Raw genomic sequence first — 17,023 nt, 5'->3', positions numbered from 1 at the left:
AGAAATATTTATATCTGTGCAATTTTTAAAATGTGAACATGCATAACAAACTAGAGCGCAATCTGCAACATCCAAAATCAATCACAACGGTGGTCAAAGCCAAGCATTGTCTGATACTGTAACATCTGACAGAAGCCAAGACAATCGCTGCTTCTGCTGCTGCCGAACTGCATTTACAGTATAATCACCACCGATTCTCACATTTCCTCAACCCTTTGGGCCAAAGCGCAGTCGAAGCCTCTCAGTCTAAGACTAATGTGCATAATTGAGGCAGGCAAGGGTGATAGTACCGTAGTTGCTTCCAGTTCCCTGTGTGCAGGGGGTCTCCGCATGACCCGGGGTCTGTCATCTCAAATCTCTCTCCACTCTCACACCAAGAACACACGTATACAGAGTGTGCGCCTAAATGCATTAATGCCTTGCAACAAAGTATTAGGTATGTCTTAATCTAATTAAAAGTAATACAGCATTACTACAATCTGTGCCACAAAAAAACCACGACAAAGTTAAATGTCTGTGGGAGTGTGTGCTCATGGACGCACACACCTCCTGCCCCAGATCTTCCCACATACTCCTCCTGTCCAACTGCTCTAAACCTCTCATATCCCCCATTAACTGATTAACTCTGCAGAACAAGAGGTAAAGTCAAGCAGGGAGGGCCGACGATAATTAAACATCAGAGAAAGGGGTCACTGGCTACTGAGTCTTGATGAAACAAAAGCTTTATTAGAACATTAAACACTGACGGGTTGGAACATGATTGGGAGAAAAAGACAGACAGCACTCATAAGCAACAGTCCATTAAACTTTTTCCAACGGCTGCCATAATAATAATTCAAGACAATGTTTATGGTTTCCAGTCTCATTTGCTGGAGAAATTCAGTCAGTATTGTTATGATACAAATCTGGATGGCAGATTTTTCTATGGATTCTTACGACAGAAACTAGTGAAATTAAAAGTTAATTGCTGACCACCACCAAAAATATAATTAACTGATATCTGTGCAAATTTCCTTGGAGTATTTATGCAACATTTTGAGGCAGCTTGCTGCAAACTAATGGGATAACTAATAAGAAAACTATCCCTCTAACTTCATTAGCAAAGGTAATTATACCAGAAGGGAAATGCTGAATCGCTTGCAACTGTGAGACTGTGCTGCCCATACTGCCTGTCTGCATGCTTGGGTCTGTAAGTGACTCTGACAGTGATAAAGGTTGATTCCTGCAGTGCTGAGCCAGATTTGAGGCTAGCCAATCAAATGAAAAGCACCAATATTCCACTCTGTCATTTTCTGTCAGGTGGCAAAGGCATACGGTCTGGCCAGTGTATCACACTGCTTTATAGTCCCGGTCAGTTAAGCAGCGTGCTGAGCTGTGTGAGATTAAAGAAAGCCCAGCGAATCACGAAGTGTCTGAGAGACTGATCGGCTGCAGCACTTGTGTCCTGAATGCTGAGAGTGAGTTGGACACAGGAAAAAAATACCAGAGAAGTTAACATTCCTCGGTCGTACCTCCAGTTTCTTGCCGTCCTCGTCATAGACAGACATGGTCACCTCAACATTTTTGGGTGTGGTCTTGCTCCCCTTGTCAAAATCCCCCTGAACCAAAGTGACGTAGATGTCGTTTCGCACATCACCTTTAGGAAACAGAAAGAAGCATGTCAGACTTGAGGAAATCCTCACTTTCCCCATCTTAAGGGAGTCCAAGGCTCATACATTTATTCAATCAAATACGGTAATTCAATATATTCAATATATGAGTATTACTGAAAAAACGATTCCATTTTAGGTAGCACAGTGGATATTTGGCACATACACTTTACATCTCACTTCAGTCCATTACATAATTAATGTCTTAATCAGACCTTAACGAAATATGACATGTTCTTTTTTCCCCTCAATCACATTTTCTAAAATAGCAGATCTTAATTCTACATCGCTTCCTGAATGAATGATGTGTTCATCCAATCAAATTTAGAAAGGAGACAGGCAGCCCAGGTGAAGCTTTGTAAGACACTGAACCTGGCATGATGATCTCAGGAAAGCCCATCTTGCGAGCTACAGCTGTCGATCGGTCCACCAGGTGAGGGAAGTCCTTCCTTATCTGATGGATGTCTCCGGGGAGCAGCTTCAGTGTCACCCACAGGCCTGGTGACACATTCAAGGCAAAGAGGGGGAGGAACCAGGATAATGTCAGGAGAGGACAGCGAGAAGAGATTCTGCTGTCAGCGACATCTAACAGCTTCAGGGCAAGATACAAAACAGAAGCTACCCGCAGGGATGTGATTAGGAAAACATAAACGTGTGTGTGTGTTTTCACTGAGCTCAGTTAAAAGTGCAGTATACTTGGGTGTACATAACTGGAAAAAAGGAAAATACAAAATTTCTATCTGGTGTGACGACACAAACAAATCACATAACAACATTTTTAATTCACTTGCTGGGCCCAGATGGTCGATGCCCGTTCGTCTGTCATACTACCTGTATATGAGCACGCTGATTTTCCTTTGTGCAGGACTTTCTACTGTTGCTCTTACCAGTCTAGACGTCAAATTACTGTAATTGCCACACGGACACTTGGCTCAAATGAAAGTGATACTTCTGAGCATGAATACTGGCAGGAGAAAAACAAAAACAAAACAAGTGGACTAATGGTACCCACGTGAGAAAATGTGGCACTGAGAATCTTTTCAGACCCATTGCTAAATTCATGATAGTGTCACCAATGCCCCACACTTATTCTTTAAACACTCTCTGTTTTCATAAGTATAAGTAACATCTATGGTAAAATATTTAGGTTGTGGAGTAATTTCCAGATTGGTCCTGGAAAACCTGAGAGTGTGGAGCTTGAGAGGAAACTCTTTCAACAAAGGGCCTTTAGGGGACTTTCAGGGGTGATATTTGCTAACAATTTAACACCAGTTGCTGCTTTGCCGTCCTCCTGGTTGGGAGAGAAAGCATATTTTCTGCAGACACTGCATGTTGTGCCAGCTCTGTAGCTACAGTCACTCTTAATGTTCTCTCGGGAAAAAAAAAAAATCAAAGAGTTTAGATACGTACTGCTGAGCAAGACTGAAGAATGACTAAAAACGAGGCACCCAATTAAAGCAGTCATCCTGTAGTGTGCCCCTTCAGAGGCCACCAAAATGAGCGGCGCTTGTCAGCCCTGAAGCTTTATTCACTTTCACTTTACAGGCCCCATATTGTTATGAGTGTCACATTGCTCACTAGCCAAGCTGGAAGCCTTTTGATAAGCGAGTGTGACCGAAACAGCTGCTCTCAGTGCACCGCCATTCTCCCCACTGTGGGTCAGAGCAGACCTGACATTTATCCAAGTACATCTTCATAGGGCATGACAATACCACAGAGGCTGTCATGTTGTTCCCCCGCCCCCCGGCACAGATCCCATAGACGGCTGGTGCTGTTCTTTTAACCACAGATGTCAAATCACTGATAAGATCTAGTCTCTGCAGAAGACTCACCAGCTTAATTAACAGCTGGATTACTTGGATCCTGTTGTCATGGTGATGAGGGCAACTACCGTATTTATAGTATGAGCAGTCATTTACAGTGTGATCACTTGACAAAGAATTATGTTCTTATTAGCAAGATGAACAGTCTCAGCACCCTGCCAGTGTGTTGCCAGTTGTGGTATTTTTGTGTGAAGAGATCCTCGATGTAGTATGAATGAAAATTACAACAGTTCAGTAAGATGCAATTAACCAATTACTTAACAGATAAAGCACTGAAGGAAAGGTGGGAAAGAGAGGAGGTAAACCAGTTTCTGACATTTTATGAACCAAAGAACTAATTGACTAATCAAGAAAATGATCAACAGATTAATCATTAATTAAAATTTATAGAATTAGAATTAGATTAGCCCTAATTTATAGAATTAGAAATAAAAAGAGCTCATCAGCATGAGTGTGTGGCCACCTTCTGTTAATGTCAACCAACTCCAAAATCAGTTGCCTTTAACTAAACACTACCGAATAATTGGTGATCTAGTTGACTAAGAATCTTCACAAACACTGCAGACAATTTTAAGATCCAGACTGGATCTTCTGCCTGACTGAGTATTTTATAAGCATTTTATAAATTATAATATAAAATACAGTGTTCACACAGAGTAAAATTCAGACATTTTTCAAGCTGCCTAAATCAAAATCTTCACATTCTCATGAATGAATGAATGTTAGATGCAACAGCAAGTTATAATGAAAAGAAAGTCTTTTTCAGTAAGTATATCTGAATTCAAGCACATTCCTAACCTTGAAAATTAAGCAACTTAAGACTTTGTGTGAACCCTGTACATAAAGAGACACATTTTTGTGTGGTGAGTTTCCTTCTTGGCCCTGGCCCTGAATCTTGAACTGTACCTTGGCCCTTGTGATTGACTTCTTTGGCAGTGATGACTTTGTTGATGACTGTCTGGAGGAAGTCGTTCTCCCCTGCCACCCTGGGTGAAAAACGGGAGATGTTCAGCTGCTTGTGGCGAATGGCGTCATCCAACGCTAGCCTGCAGTACGCACACAACGGGCAAACACCACAGAGAAGAAGAGGTGGCGGAGAAGGAGGAGGAGATGGCAGAGGGGCGGGGCCGAAGAGCCACAAAGTGATGGTTGTGAAGAGGGGAGAGGGATGAGGGAGAGATGGAGAGAGAGAGACAGAGAGAGAGAGAGACACCGAGGAGTGATGCCAAAACCGTGACAGACACAAAGCCGCTTGTTAGCAGTTCACAGTGAGGCAGGATGGGTAATGAAAGAAACACAGAGAAACTGTCATTTAGGAAATGGTGCTCACTCAGCATTTATACCGCCAGTGCAGCAGTGGGAATGCTGATCTGCTCTGGGTCACTCTTCAAATGTTTACAAAGCAGGAAACTTAATACTCTAGACTGGAAGCTCCAGACCAAACACACAGTCCCACTGTACTTCAGACAGACAGTAAATCAAAATATAACATCATATTTGTACTCCACAGGGCTTCAGGTGTAGACAGACTGATCGAGCCGAGTGACGCACACAGCGTAAAAAAGTGGCAGATGTGATCAGGGAAGCGCCACATGTGAGGCAGCTGTGAAAGAAAATGTGTGCTGTGGGTGGTGATAGCATCTGCAGTACACAGGACTCTAAACAAGCAGAAGAGGGAGCGCATGGAGGAGAAGACAGTAGTGATGTCAGCATGGATGAGGCAATAAGGGAACTGCCTTCAGTAACTTCATTCTAAAACTAGTCCAAACATGGAAGTAAGGGACAGCAGAAGTTCATTCATGGGACACAATATTGTAAGACAACAGAAACAAGGCAGGTTTTACCTAAGCTTTGCAATGTATTCGGATCTGGATTCTTAAAAAATAAATAAATAAATAAAGTTGGGCGCAGCAGGATTTTCCCCTCAATCAACCAATTGATCCTTTCAGCACGACATGACATTTTACTACAAATGAATTATCTAAATGCAAGTTGGTTTGACAAGATGCCAGAGATGAGGTCAACTCACTCTCATTTAGAATGCAGGAGTGTCTGGGAAAGAAAAAAGAAGAAACAAGAACAACAAACTGTTTCAACAAGATTTCCATCTATCCGATCCATTTCTGAAAGCTATTTCCGTTTCTGCTTGGATGCCAGAAATCTATCCAAATGACATCACTACATTAAAACCTTCCCTGAATGGCTCCTTCACTTCTTGCCTCTGCTGGCCTTGAAAACATATTCAATAATGGGTTGCAGAACTCCTGTTTTTCAAAACTTCATCTGTTAAAATTCTGTGGCAAATAATCACACTTAGACATAAATAACTTCTTGTAGATACTGTTCTTCACACCGGAAGGCTCTAATTTCCATGATTTATGCTCACAGATAAAACCATTAAGTGAGGTGATCTGCCAGCTAAACTGCCAGAATCTGAAGCATTTCCAATTATGCAGGAAATCACGTTAAGGAAAAGGTTACTCTGGCTCTGTATGCAGTCCTACGAGAATGGCAGCAGTTAATGAGATTGCCTTAATTGAGTCAGAAGGGAATAGGGGAGCGACAATGTCTTAAAACCCCTGCTAATCAGGTGTCAAGGATTCAAGACTTTAAAAGTGTGTAAAAATACAACTGCTGTGTCTTTACATACTCAAAATAATGGAAATAAGTGCAAGAGCAGAGCTACATCAATTTTGCAATTTTATGCAACATTATCCCAAGCTTGAAAGAACCCTATGCTCCCGTACGTATGAATGTGATTTATTTTGTGCTGCTGAACAATCCACTTACGGCTGAAATGGGATAAAGTGCTGCTTGTCCTCATCGTCCATTTTGCCCGTTATGATGTCAGTGACATCCATTACTGTGGAAAAACAAGGAGAAAAGGGTTAAAACATTCTCAAGGCCTGTTGAGCACAGCATGGCTGTTACAGAGATACCAATAACTTCATCGTAACACCAAAACGGGGGAATGGAAGCAGCAAATGCTGGCTCTTCTTCAGTGAGCACTAACTAAGCCAGATGCAGGACTATGACAGAAAAGGTAGTCAGCTCTGGTTAAAAACACTGTAACTGCTAAAAAGTGCTGATGAAAAAAAAAACAGTTTAAAAAGCAAATTAACACACCCTGGAAATCTTACTTATGCTGACCTCCAGTGGTTCAATGTCTCACCTTGCTGCAGTGATGTACAGGTGCACTGCAGGACCCAGTGACATCATCGCTGGGTGTGGTTACAAATACAACAGAGGAAAAGGGGTCTGAGGACACCCAATGGCGAGTGCAGTCAGAGGTGAACCACGCTCGAAACTTTCAACCAGCGAGGGCAGCAAAACACTGCAGTTCAGTCAGCTTTTGAGCTGCTCTTTAGATTTCTGTACATTTTCAAACAAGTCAGAGCAGCGTTCACAACAGGGCCTTTCAGTCACACCTGTCTCCAAACATAAAGTCTCTAAGAGCAGTGCTGCAGTTAGCAGTCTGACAGTGTAATCTTTAATAAAAGTGGGTCAATGCCACACCGCTAGAATAATGAATGCAACTTTTCCAAACAGAAAATGCATTAAGGAAAAAGTTTTGCTATTTTCTGATCATTCACAGGTTACCAAAAAAAAAAAAAAAAAAAAAAAAAAAAGGAAACACACTCTTAAACTAGTTCCAACTGAAGTGGCTGGCCAGAGGTCAGCCATATTATGCTCTTTGTAACTGTGTCCCATAAAGAGCAAATCTCAGCAATCAATCTCTCCATGACGCTGTGTACCGCAGCAGTGATGACGTTTAAAGATAAGCAGTTATAAATCAGGCTGTCATTTACCCTCTCTTCTAGTGGACACAAAAAAGAAAAAAAAAAAAACTGAAAGAGGGGCGTAATTGCCTCTGTTGGAGAACTGTGCGCCAATCTAATTAGTTTACAAAATGCCTGGCAGCTTTCCAACAGGAGATCAATCAAACTAATTCTTCTTTCTACTTTAGGGGGATATCTATGAAATTTATCCAATAAAATAAGATACATTTACTCATCTGGACAAGGACTTTGGCACGGTACTCAGTCTGAACTACTGAAAGGTAGAACAAGGTATCTCTTTTCAAGGCTTAAATACACGAGGATATTCAGCAGGGCAAGGATTATAAAGTTTTCAGATAATCAGCATTTTTAAAAGTTAACCACTGACTACAGCATTACAACTCATGCCTGGCAGCTCTTTTTGGAACTATAGGTTATCACAGACGTCAGGCGGTCTGCTTTACCTGCAACTCCAAAGGGTCTTCTCAGTCCTGATGTCAGCTTCTTGGTGTTGTTGTCTCGCAGCTCCATGCGCCCGACTCTGACAATCTGACACACAAAGCTGATCTTCTCTCTCTTTAGATCTTCACTGCCCAAGTCCTGAGGAGGACAAAAAAAGAAAGGTTATGAAAATGACCGACAAACAACAACAAACAAAATACTAACTGATCAATTGAAAGCATATTCTTGAGTTAAGATGAGTTTGTGTTCAGGGCCAACGCTTCACCACAAATAGCTTTAGCAACATCTGGGACTGTGTCCACAGATTCATTTCCTGTGGGCGAGACCTTCCAAAACTAGCAAAATGCTCTCAGTGGGTGCACGCTGACCTTGCTTCTCTTGGGCTTCCATTTGATAGAGGTGACTGCCTTTGCAAACACATGCAGCGAGCCGGACTGTTTCTGAGAGAACTTAACAAATACAGGCTCTGCAAACAGGCTCCCACATGCCTCATAACATGGCTGAATAAACAGCGGACTACCACAGGCGAGCGAACACACACACGCGCATGATGACACGCATGAAAGCAATACACACTCACTGTGAAGACGGCCCGCAGATTATGAAGCTGGTCTATGTCTTTTACCAAACCTGAACTTGACCATTTCACCAAGTAGTTCTCACTGTGAGGGAGAGACAACAGAAAAAAACATTTTGTAATTGGTTTCAGCAATTCCTCATATTCACACTGACACATCGACAATACAGAGAATTAAGGCAGTTGAGTTGTATTAAATATAGTTTCCTCCAAAGCTGCATGAGCTTGAATGTTAATCCAGACACTGATCCGCTTGGGAAACAAAATGCATGACTGATGTTGGACGCAACAGATACATTCCACAGCTGAGCCGCTCTACTTGTGATAATTTGCTGTCAAAATCCTAAAACAATGGCAAATCCCTGGGAAGCAGGTTACACTTGTTCTGGTCACGTTCTTATATGGTGCGTGTGTGAGTATGCTTACACACATCTGTCAGTGTTTGTGATTTTCTGACTGCTTACGGTTCTCGGAAGTAAAACTAAGTGTCAGTTATGAACAGAATGAGATCTTGGTCACTCTCAGCAACAGGATCAGAACCTTGGAGAGCGTCACGGCTCTTGGCGTTGTCTCTGTCCTCGTCTTGTCTAACTGTGCAAATAAAATGCAATGAAATGACACCTTGTAGGTCAGGTTGAGCGCGGGTGGTTGATTAGCATGTAGTTTTGCAGGTTTGGCGGTGCAAATTGACTTAGGTCAGGTGGGTCCTGGCCAGGCATCTCGCTCAGCAGCCTGCTAACTGACTACCTGTTCCTCTCATTACGACAGCATTAGCTGCTCCGTTTCAAAAATGTTATGCGTGTGCAGGCTTCACTGGACTTAACCACTTACAACTGTAACTGATTGCGTTACATATGACTGAGCATGTGATATCACCTCATATCGATCGCTGTCCAAAGAATATCACATCATTGTCAAATAAAAAAAGTCAATATAATTTTGTTCCACGATGAAACTTGTGATTTACACCACAAAACAGCAGTAGACAGAGTTAAAAGTGAAATAACAACAACAAAAAAATCCCAATGCTTTATCATAGCTGTTATTGTGAATGCGAGCTAGTGAGTAAAGAAAGAAACAACCAAACAAGGAGAAAGAAAGAGGAAAGAGGACATAAAGAAATAGCAAGGGGAAATTGAAGATGCACCCGTGGCTTTACCTGATGAACTTGGACTCAACTGGGTCGTACAGAGACATGAGCACCTCAGCATCCTCACCGATCTTACACACTACATTCTTCAGAGTCACGAAGAGGGCAAATGCTGGTGTGGAGGCAAACTTTGCTTGCCTGCTCAGATCAATATTCTGCTTCTGAGACTGTCAGAGGGAAACAGAGATATTGCATTCAATAATCTTCCACAGTTTTCTGTGACATGCAGCTCGACCTCCGGACTGTGTAGTTTGAACAATGAGCCCAGGAGAATAACCAGCATGTGAAGAAACAGATACTGAAAGTAGGTGTGTTTAGCAGCTACACAATAGATTATTGAATGTCAGCCACTATCTCATTGCCTTTCTAAAAATTTAACAAGAAGGAAATTTAACAACATCTATAAATCCGTCACATGCCATTATAATATATCTCACACTGGGATAAAAAGTCCTCGAATTCATTTGATCCCCAGAACCGCATCCACAGTAAACTGTGGACTGATTTGCACGATACCCTGGACGCCCTTCAAAAACACGCTGGGGGCACATTATAAATATTTATCACGTTGACCTGGACACTTTCATATTGCCCATGCATATGCATTAAAGACCTCTGGAGGAAAGGGTCACGTAAGATGAGACCACGTAACTGCAGGGCACTTAGCGTCTGGCACTCCTACATACTGTCAACTGACATTCAGGTGAGGGATGCCACTGACGCGCCAAGCAAAATAGACAGAAAATCTGGCTCAGCTCCTGACTTTCTGAAGAGGCTGTGTGCACTAATAGTGGCCCCGTTTCAGCACTTCTATACTTCAGCTGTGCAAAGGCCAAAACTCCATTCTAGTTGGAACCTTACCTTGAAATGCCATTTGTTTCATATTCTTAGTTTTGTAGGTATTTAGTCATCACACAAAGTATTTGACAAATAAGAATTCTGACATGACGATGGCTCTAGAAAAAAAATCTAAGTTTCATCCTTTAGTGACCTTGAATATCTGTGACTTATTCTACAGAAATCCATGAAACAGTTGAGATATATCAGCCTTGAACAAAGCGGTGGATCAAACCAACCTACACTGACATGCCAGAACCAAACTGCTAACACCGCTAAAAATGTTTGATATTGTACCGCGGGATGGAGCAGACATCGCCATGGTCTCCAACAGAAGTGTTGGGTGTCATCCTAAACAATGATCTCACATCACCTTTGCCGCTGTGTTTTCTTTTCTAGTGCAAACATTGTAACTGCACCAGTTTGACTGTGTCTGAGATTCAATGTACATTTACTCATCTTTAGGTGTAAAAATGCTCTGTAACTGGGGCAAAACCAGCTCCCCTCTTTACCTTCTCCTCTTGAATTCGGTCCTCAATTTGTTTGGAGGCTGCCTCATGTGCTCTGAACAGGCTGATGGTGCTGGTGAGCTCTGGGTCCAGTATGTTTCCATCTTTGTCTCTGACCACCAGGTCAAGATCCAAGTACCTTGCATAAAAATAGGTAAAAGTTGACAAGTGACAGAGCTCGCCAAGATGAAAACACACAGTAGCATAGATAGACAAGGTAAAAAATGTGTGGTTGTATTTGTCCTTCTATCATAATCCCTCAGCTCTTATCTTTTCTTTCAAAGCTCCACTTTCTTTGTTCAACACTTTCTACTATGGAGAGTGTCAGTGCAGACAACAGTATGCTGTCAACGTGCAGTCAATACATTTCATCAACCATCATCATTTCATCACTCCCTGCTTCTGCAGAGGTAAAAGTCATTTCTCTACCTGGCAAAAGGTTTAAAGTTTCATCACAGGCGCAAAATGGGGCTTCACAAATAGCAGTTTCAAGCAGTTTTCTAGGCCCACTGCAGATACAGCAAGAGCTGTCATTTCATGATGGAAAACAGTACGGTTAGCTGAAACTAAATCCCTTCAGTTTGTCCTCAGGCTAAGTGATGACCTGTCATTTTCTATTGACTGACACTGCTGACCTATTCCAACAAGAGTCATTTCACCGGATAGATATGAGGATAAAGGGATATAAGCTGTGGGGAGGGAATAACAGCCCTAAAAGCCTCTAAAGACTGGATCCTCACTTGTTGCCGTAGTCTATCTTGGAGGTGACTTTCTGTTTGAGCTCGGTAAGCTCGTCCTGCGGGAGGGTGCCGGACAGGATCTGAGAACGCCATTCAATGAGGTCGTAGATCATGTCACGGACAGAGTTGAACATCTCCCGCTTGTCCCCCTGTCAGCAGAAGCAGACAGATGAACACATGTGCAGCTTATACACGCAAGGAAATTAAGAACATCGAAAATACGTCTGCGCTGTTGACTGGTATCATCACCAGCCGAAAAAGGTGTAATAACTTAAAGCCAAATATAACAACATTTCAGTAAGTGAAAAGAAAAAACTAACCAACAGACAAATACTGAATTTTTTTGCTAATATTTTTAAGTACAATATGGTTCAACCTTTTCAACCGATTTGCTTTTCTTATAAATGTTTAAATCTGGGGGAGGACAGGCATGCTTACCACATACAAGTCCCTCCATATTGTAGCCCACTCCCGCAGTGTGGTGGTAACCTCCTGAACCAGGGGCAGCTCAGTGGGAATAACCGTCTCCTTTTGCCTGCAGTGACAGTCAACAAATTTGATACAGCAATTCTGTTTTCTTCCCTTTCCCCTCCACACTGACACACTGTCAGTACTAAAGATGCTGCCTGTTATCCAAGTAAATTCATATTTATTTCACAGCTTTGTTCAAATCTTCTAGTGCAATATAATTCTATGAAAAATGTCTTTTCCTCAATGTTCTCAGTTGAATTCGAGGACTTTGAAGTTCGGGGTTTATCTTTTTTGTGTTGTGCAAGTGAAATCAAAGAAGACAGATCAAAACAAAACAGCACCACAAGTTGTGCACACAACAAACACACATGTCAAATCATATCAAGTGCAGATCTTTGCCCTGTAACAACCTCAGAGACTCTCTGCGTACAACTTAGGAAAAGCAAACAAGCTTGTCACTAGTTCAGAAAATAAGTTGAGACAACAAACTATTTCTTTTCTTTTCTTCTTTTCTTTTTTTTTTTTTGCTGTCCTCAGCTCAGTGCATCTTTAGCCAAAATAATTATTATTCCAATATGCATCCTAACCCATAACATTAACAATAATAATAATAATAATGAAATAACAGTACTTACAATGCAACTAAAGTAAAAGCAATCTTCCTCCATGTGAGGGAAAAAAAATAAATCAGTAATTTACACGTCACTCAAAAGTGGAAGTGGAGCAGTACTAACCCGTTGCCCTCGACGGTGGCCTCTTTCAGGTGTATATAACAAGCAGGAAATATGCCCTAGAAGAGGAAGATATCACAATTGGACAGACGTTCATCAGCTGAAAAACTGAAGCTGTAAAGAGCAATCTCTCAGACATGCACGAGTATGTAAAACCTTTGTTCACTGGCCACTCACCTTTTTGGACTTTCTCCTCAGCCGATGCCCTCTGTACCAGTCTAATGGAAAAGAGAGTTACATGTAAGCTGTTATTCCACATACACAGAACACAAGAAGAGCAAAACAAAATAAAGCTTGCATTCAAGGTTACGTTAATCAGCTGTTTTAATAATCAAAAGCAAGTGAAGAGTGAGTGGTGCGTTTACAGGAACACGACATCAGAATTATTATTACTAATAGATTTATGTTATGTTATTGTACACACAGTCGACAAAGCAAAAGAGGGACTAGTGATGACAGGAAAATAAAGTCCGACTATGGGGTGTCAGCTCTGATCACTTCTGTCATCAGTAAAGCTCACCAGTTCTCACCTTCATATGTCTCAAGTATGTGCACTGTGTCTCCAATCTGCAGCGACAGCTCCTCCTCTCCCCGGGCATCGTAGTTATAGATTGCTGAAGAAAGATGAGAGGGGACAATATAAGAGGAGGAGATATTACAGGAGGAGGAAAAAGGCAATAAAGTGCTTGGCTCCCTTGTGGCGCTAATTGCACGCCATTGTAATGTGTAGTAAAGGCATCACACATCCACAGGATGTCCACCCACACAGTCTGACACAGTGATGGTGGGGCCTGGCACCATCGAAGCTGTAATATCAACACATTTCTACCACCCACTAAAAAGAAAGCAATAATGACGGAGAACGCCAAAGCAACAATAATGCCGGTGGAAACAGATCTGCTCACAATTAGAGGACGGAGATGAAGAGATAACTGAATAGTGCAGCGTTTCTGATTTTGTTAGGTGCTCCTAGAGAACAAACAGGTGAAGGTGCTTGTTTGGTTCTCCAGTCAGCATTACAGTAGTATATGTTTTGAATGCTTTACATAAGCACTGGCTGTCACACAGCCAACTACTCAAGTAATTCCAGCCAGACACTTTGTCACATTAAATTTTATTTACAATGATATACAATAACTTGGATGAAGAAGATGCAATTCACTATGCGTGTTCATTTTAAGACCACTGGCCCCTACTTCAATGTGTATTAGTATCACGATTCTGAAGCTGTGTCAAACATAAAAAAGAATATTTGCTAATCCTTCTTGACATATATTGAATTGAAAATAGTAGAAATGCGGTATATTTTATGTTTTACATCACCAGCTTCATGAAACTCTGAATTTGAAGCCACCAGAAGCATTTAGCTAGCTACTCTTTTACTCTACCTGCTACTCCACATTTTTCTGTATCCAAAATAAACAGAAATCAATAGAGAAAATGACAGAGTTAAATGATGTTGTTAAAAGGAAATATGTGCTGGTACCTACAATGTAACAATTCATTTTAAGTGTAATGAATTAAATTCAGCTTCAAAGTAAACCCCAAAATTGATGGATCAATGTAATTGGACAAATGTGGATAACTCACTCAACTGCAGTATTTAATAAGCTAAACTGAAACAAAAATCTCTCTCCAAAGCAAATTACTCATTCCTTGGGCCAAACCTTGCACCAAATTTAATCAAAATCTGTTTACCAGAGTTTGCAAGAACGTGTTAACAAGCAAGCAAACAACTGGGGCAGAAAGCATAAATCTCTTTGGGAAAAGTGAAAACTAAAGAACTTCTCTTTTTCACTCAATAAAGGCATCTGCAGACTGTGAATTTTTGTTTAGATCAACCAACATAAAGCAGGCCATTCTCTCACTCAGTCTCTGACACACACACACACACACACACACACACACACACACACACAGCATCCATCTCACATCTTTTGTTCGGGCTGCGTCAACACGTCAAGGTCGCATTATAACTGACTGTCGACACTTGTTCTCTCGTTGCGAGAAAGGTGAACAACATGGCGGTATATATACTGACAGCATGACCGGTGGCTGTGTTGAGAGGACACCTGCAGGCAGAAATGACACAAGTGTGTATCTGTGTGTGTGAGGAATGCATGCAGGGCCACTTCAACAGAGCTTTCCTGAGGTGAATGATGGCTTAATTAAAAAAGACCCTCGCCCCAGGCCCTGGAGCCTCCCCGGCATGCTGATGGTACATCAAGTGAATCGACCGTTTTCTCCCACAATCACCTGCCATCAGAGGAGCTGACTGTGTTTCATTACCATATCAGGTGACATGCTGCAACATTATTTTTTTGTCTTTAGTTGTTACCATTTAGCTTTTAAGCTGTGATGGGGGACTATTATCGAGAACAAAGTGTTACTGGTTTTGTCACTTGCTGCTGGCCTGGGGTGAAACTGTTTTACGTATTCTACTCCCACACAGGAGTCTTGGCTGTAACAAATCAACTGAAACACTAAGTGAAGTCATCTGTTTTTTCAAGTTCCACTTCATGGTTTGTTTGTTTTTTTTTTTTAACTACTGATCAGACAAAATAATTAAGATATTGCTATTATCTTTGATTCTTCCAAAACCAAAAAATGAATCGAGTAACTGAAAAAAAATAACCACCAGATTATCTGGACTTCTGTTTCTGTAAAGTAGACGCGACTAAAGCAGAGACAATTATAAAGTCTGCACTGATTGCAGAGAATTGCAATTAGTAGTGCAGTCTGTGTCTGCTATAAAAGAGTTCCTGCAATTATATTAGACTGCATAATTGAGCTACTGATACAACATAAGGTAACTTACAAAAAAAAAAAAAAAAAGGTACAAAGAGGCTACAAAGGTACTAGCTGACTGACTGGTTCAACTTGCAAACACTGAATAGGTTTGTCATTTTTCAAAAGGACATGTCTCAAATAATGAGAATGTAAAGACACAAACAGGAAAACTAGTCAACCTTGAATTAGAACCTCACCAACATGGACTTGTTGGACACCACCCAAAGCACAGCCTCAAAACAGCCAGCCAGCCTCTGACCGTCTGGTTTTGGTGTCCAGCATGTACAACATAGGTCAGTTTGGCAGAGGGCATTAAATGTAGCTCCTTGTTGTTTTGTTCAAAGTGTGGGTGCACATACACATGCATGTCCACAATGCATTTCGCAAATGCCCAGAATCTTCCAACAAGCCCAGCGAATTCACCAGAGCACGAGCCAGAGGCTGACAATGGAACAAAGACCCCAGGAAATGAATTCAGTGGCACCATGCTGGGAAACAAAAGATACCTACAGGGGGAGAAAGCAACAAAACAATCAAAAGGGAGGTGGGATTAATCTGTGTGCGGCCATCAGAGAGCAGCCTAGTCACTGTACAGCGGGATGTGCTCAATTAAACCATCATTAAGGGTAGCCAGAAAAGTCTGTAAAGCCATCAACTGCTGCATCTGTGTGTTTGTTTGGAACTGGGTGACAGATCCAGCTGATTCAGCATGTTATCAAAATGGCAGGTGCTGAGGGGGAACATCCCAAACAAACAGCACTGATAGAGACATAACATTTCATCAGAAAATGAAAAACTGCCCCAGTGATTGCAGCTAGTGAGCCTAGGTCTCATATCACACAAATGAGAGCTCAGAGAACTGGGAAGATTCTCACTGAGCAAGAGGTGCAGTCACAAAATAACACAAACCACACCCTGGGAAGATGCTGTGTAAATGACAGCCATCAAACACTAGTGACACGTGAGGCAATGACAGCACAATTTAACACAGGAACCATAGAGATTCTTTTCACATGATGACGATAAGGGTGAGGAAGTGGACCCAATTTTCCCTGAAGTGTGGCATGCAAATGATTTTCTGGAAACTTGATAAACAGTAGCCTCATTTGCTAGGGGCTCATTATCATACATAACCTCTTGCATAAGACTGTGCAAACTCAGACAACATTATCATCAGAGGAAACGACTGAGGAATCAGATTACAGACCTATCCACTTACCCAGCACATGTCTACGCCCTCTCCACAATTATAAGCAGCCTCATCTAAACACTGGACTGATTGTAATTCTACACTTTGTGCTCACTAATAACCTGTACTAATCCACACAGAGTATAACATATCATTACACTCAGATGAGAATACAGTATGCTGATGATGGAGGGATGGGGGGAAAAAAGGGAGGAGAAAAGTGCACAGAACATGCTTATTGAAAAGAGACTGAGCTCCTTGATGTTTTGTATAAAGTCCCTGTGGGCCGCATGCCGGGCAAAGAGAGCCAGCCAGG

At 41.7% G+C, this 17,023-nt stretch overlaps 1 protein-coding gene across 2 annotated transcripts in view; it reads right to left on the bottom strand.

The window, feature by feature from the left end:
- dock1 (dedicator of cytokinesis 1) overlaps positions 1–17,023 on the bottom strand; it is a 164,736-nt gene that overhangs the window by 129,858 nt on the left and 17,855 nt on the right. The window contains exons 2-14 of one of the 2 annotated variants that reach the window (XM_046377496.1): positions 13,259–13,342; positions 12,906–12,946; positions 12,732–12,787; positions 11,965–12,061; positions 11,527–11,675; positions 10,790–10,925; positions 9,450–9,607; positions 8,294–8,375; positions 7,716–7,851; positions 6,263–6,335; positions 4,379–4,518; positions 2,022–2,147; positions 1,512–1,636 (exon numbers count right to left, since the gene is read on the bottom strand). In XM_046377496.1, the coding sequence (XP_046233452.1) occupies positions 1,512–1,636; positions 2,022–2,147; positions 4,379–4,518; positions 6,263–6,335; positions 7,716–7,851; positions 8,294–8,375; positions 9,450–9,607; positions 10,790–10,925; positions 11,527–11,675; positions 11,965–12,061; positions 12,732–12,787; positions 12,906–12,946; positions 13,259–13,342 (1,403 nt within the window). The remainder of the gene's footprint in view (positions 1–1,511; positions 1,637–2,021; positions 2,148–4,378; positions 4,519–6,262; positions 6,336–7,715; positions 7,852–8,293; positions 8,376–9,449; positions 9,608–10,789; positions 10,926–11,526; positions 11,676–11,964; positions 12,062–12,731; positions 12,788–12,905; positions 12,947–13,258; positions 13,343–17,023) is intronic. The other variant, XM_046377497.1, reaches the window with a different exon arrangement.

The sequence above is a fragment of the Scatophagus argus genome, chromosome 21 (genome assembly GCF_020382885.2).
Source record: "Scatophagus argus isolate fScaArg1 chromosome 21, fScaArg1.pri, whole genome shotgun sequence".
Classification (NCBI taxonomy): domain Eukaryota; kingdom Metazoa; phylum Chordata; class Actinopteri; family Scatophagidae; genus Scatophagus; species Scatophagus argus.
Note: the sequence above shows the minus strand (reverse complement) of the source record. Positions and strands in the feature narration are given on the sequence as shown.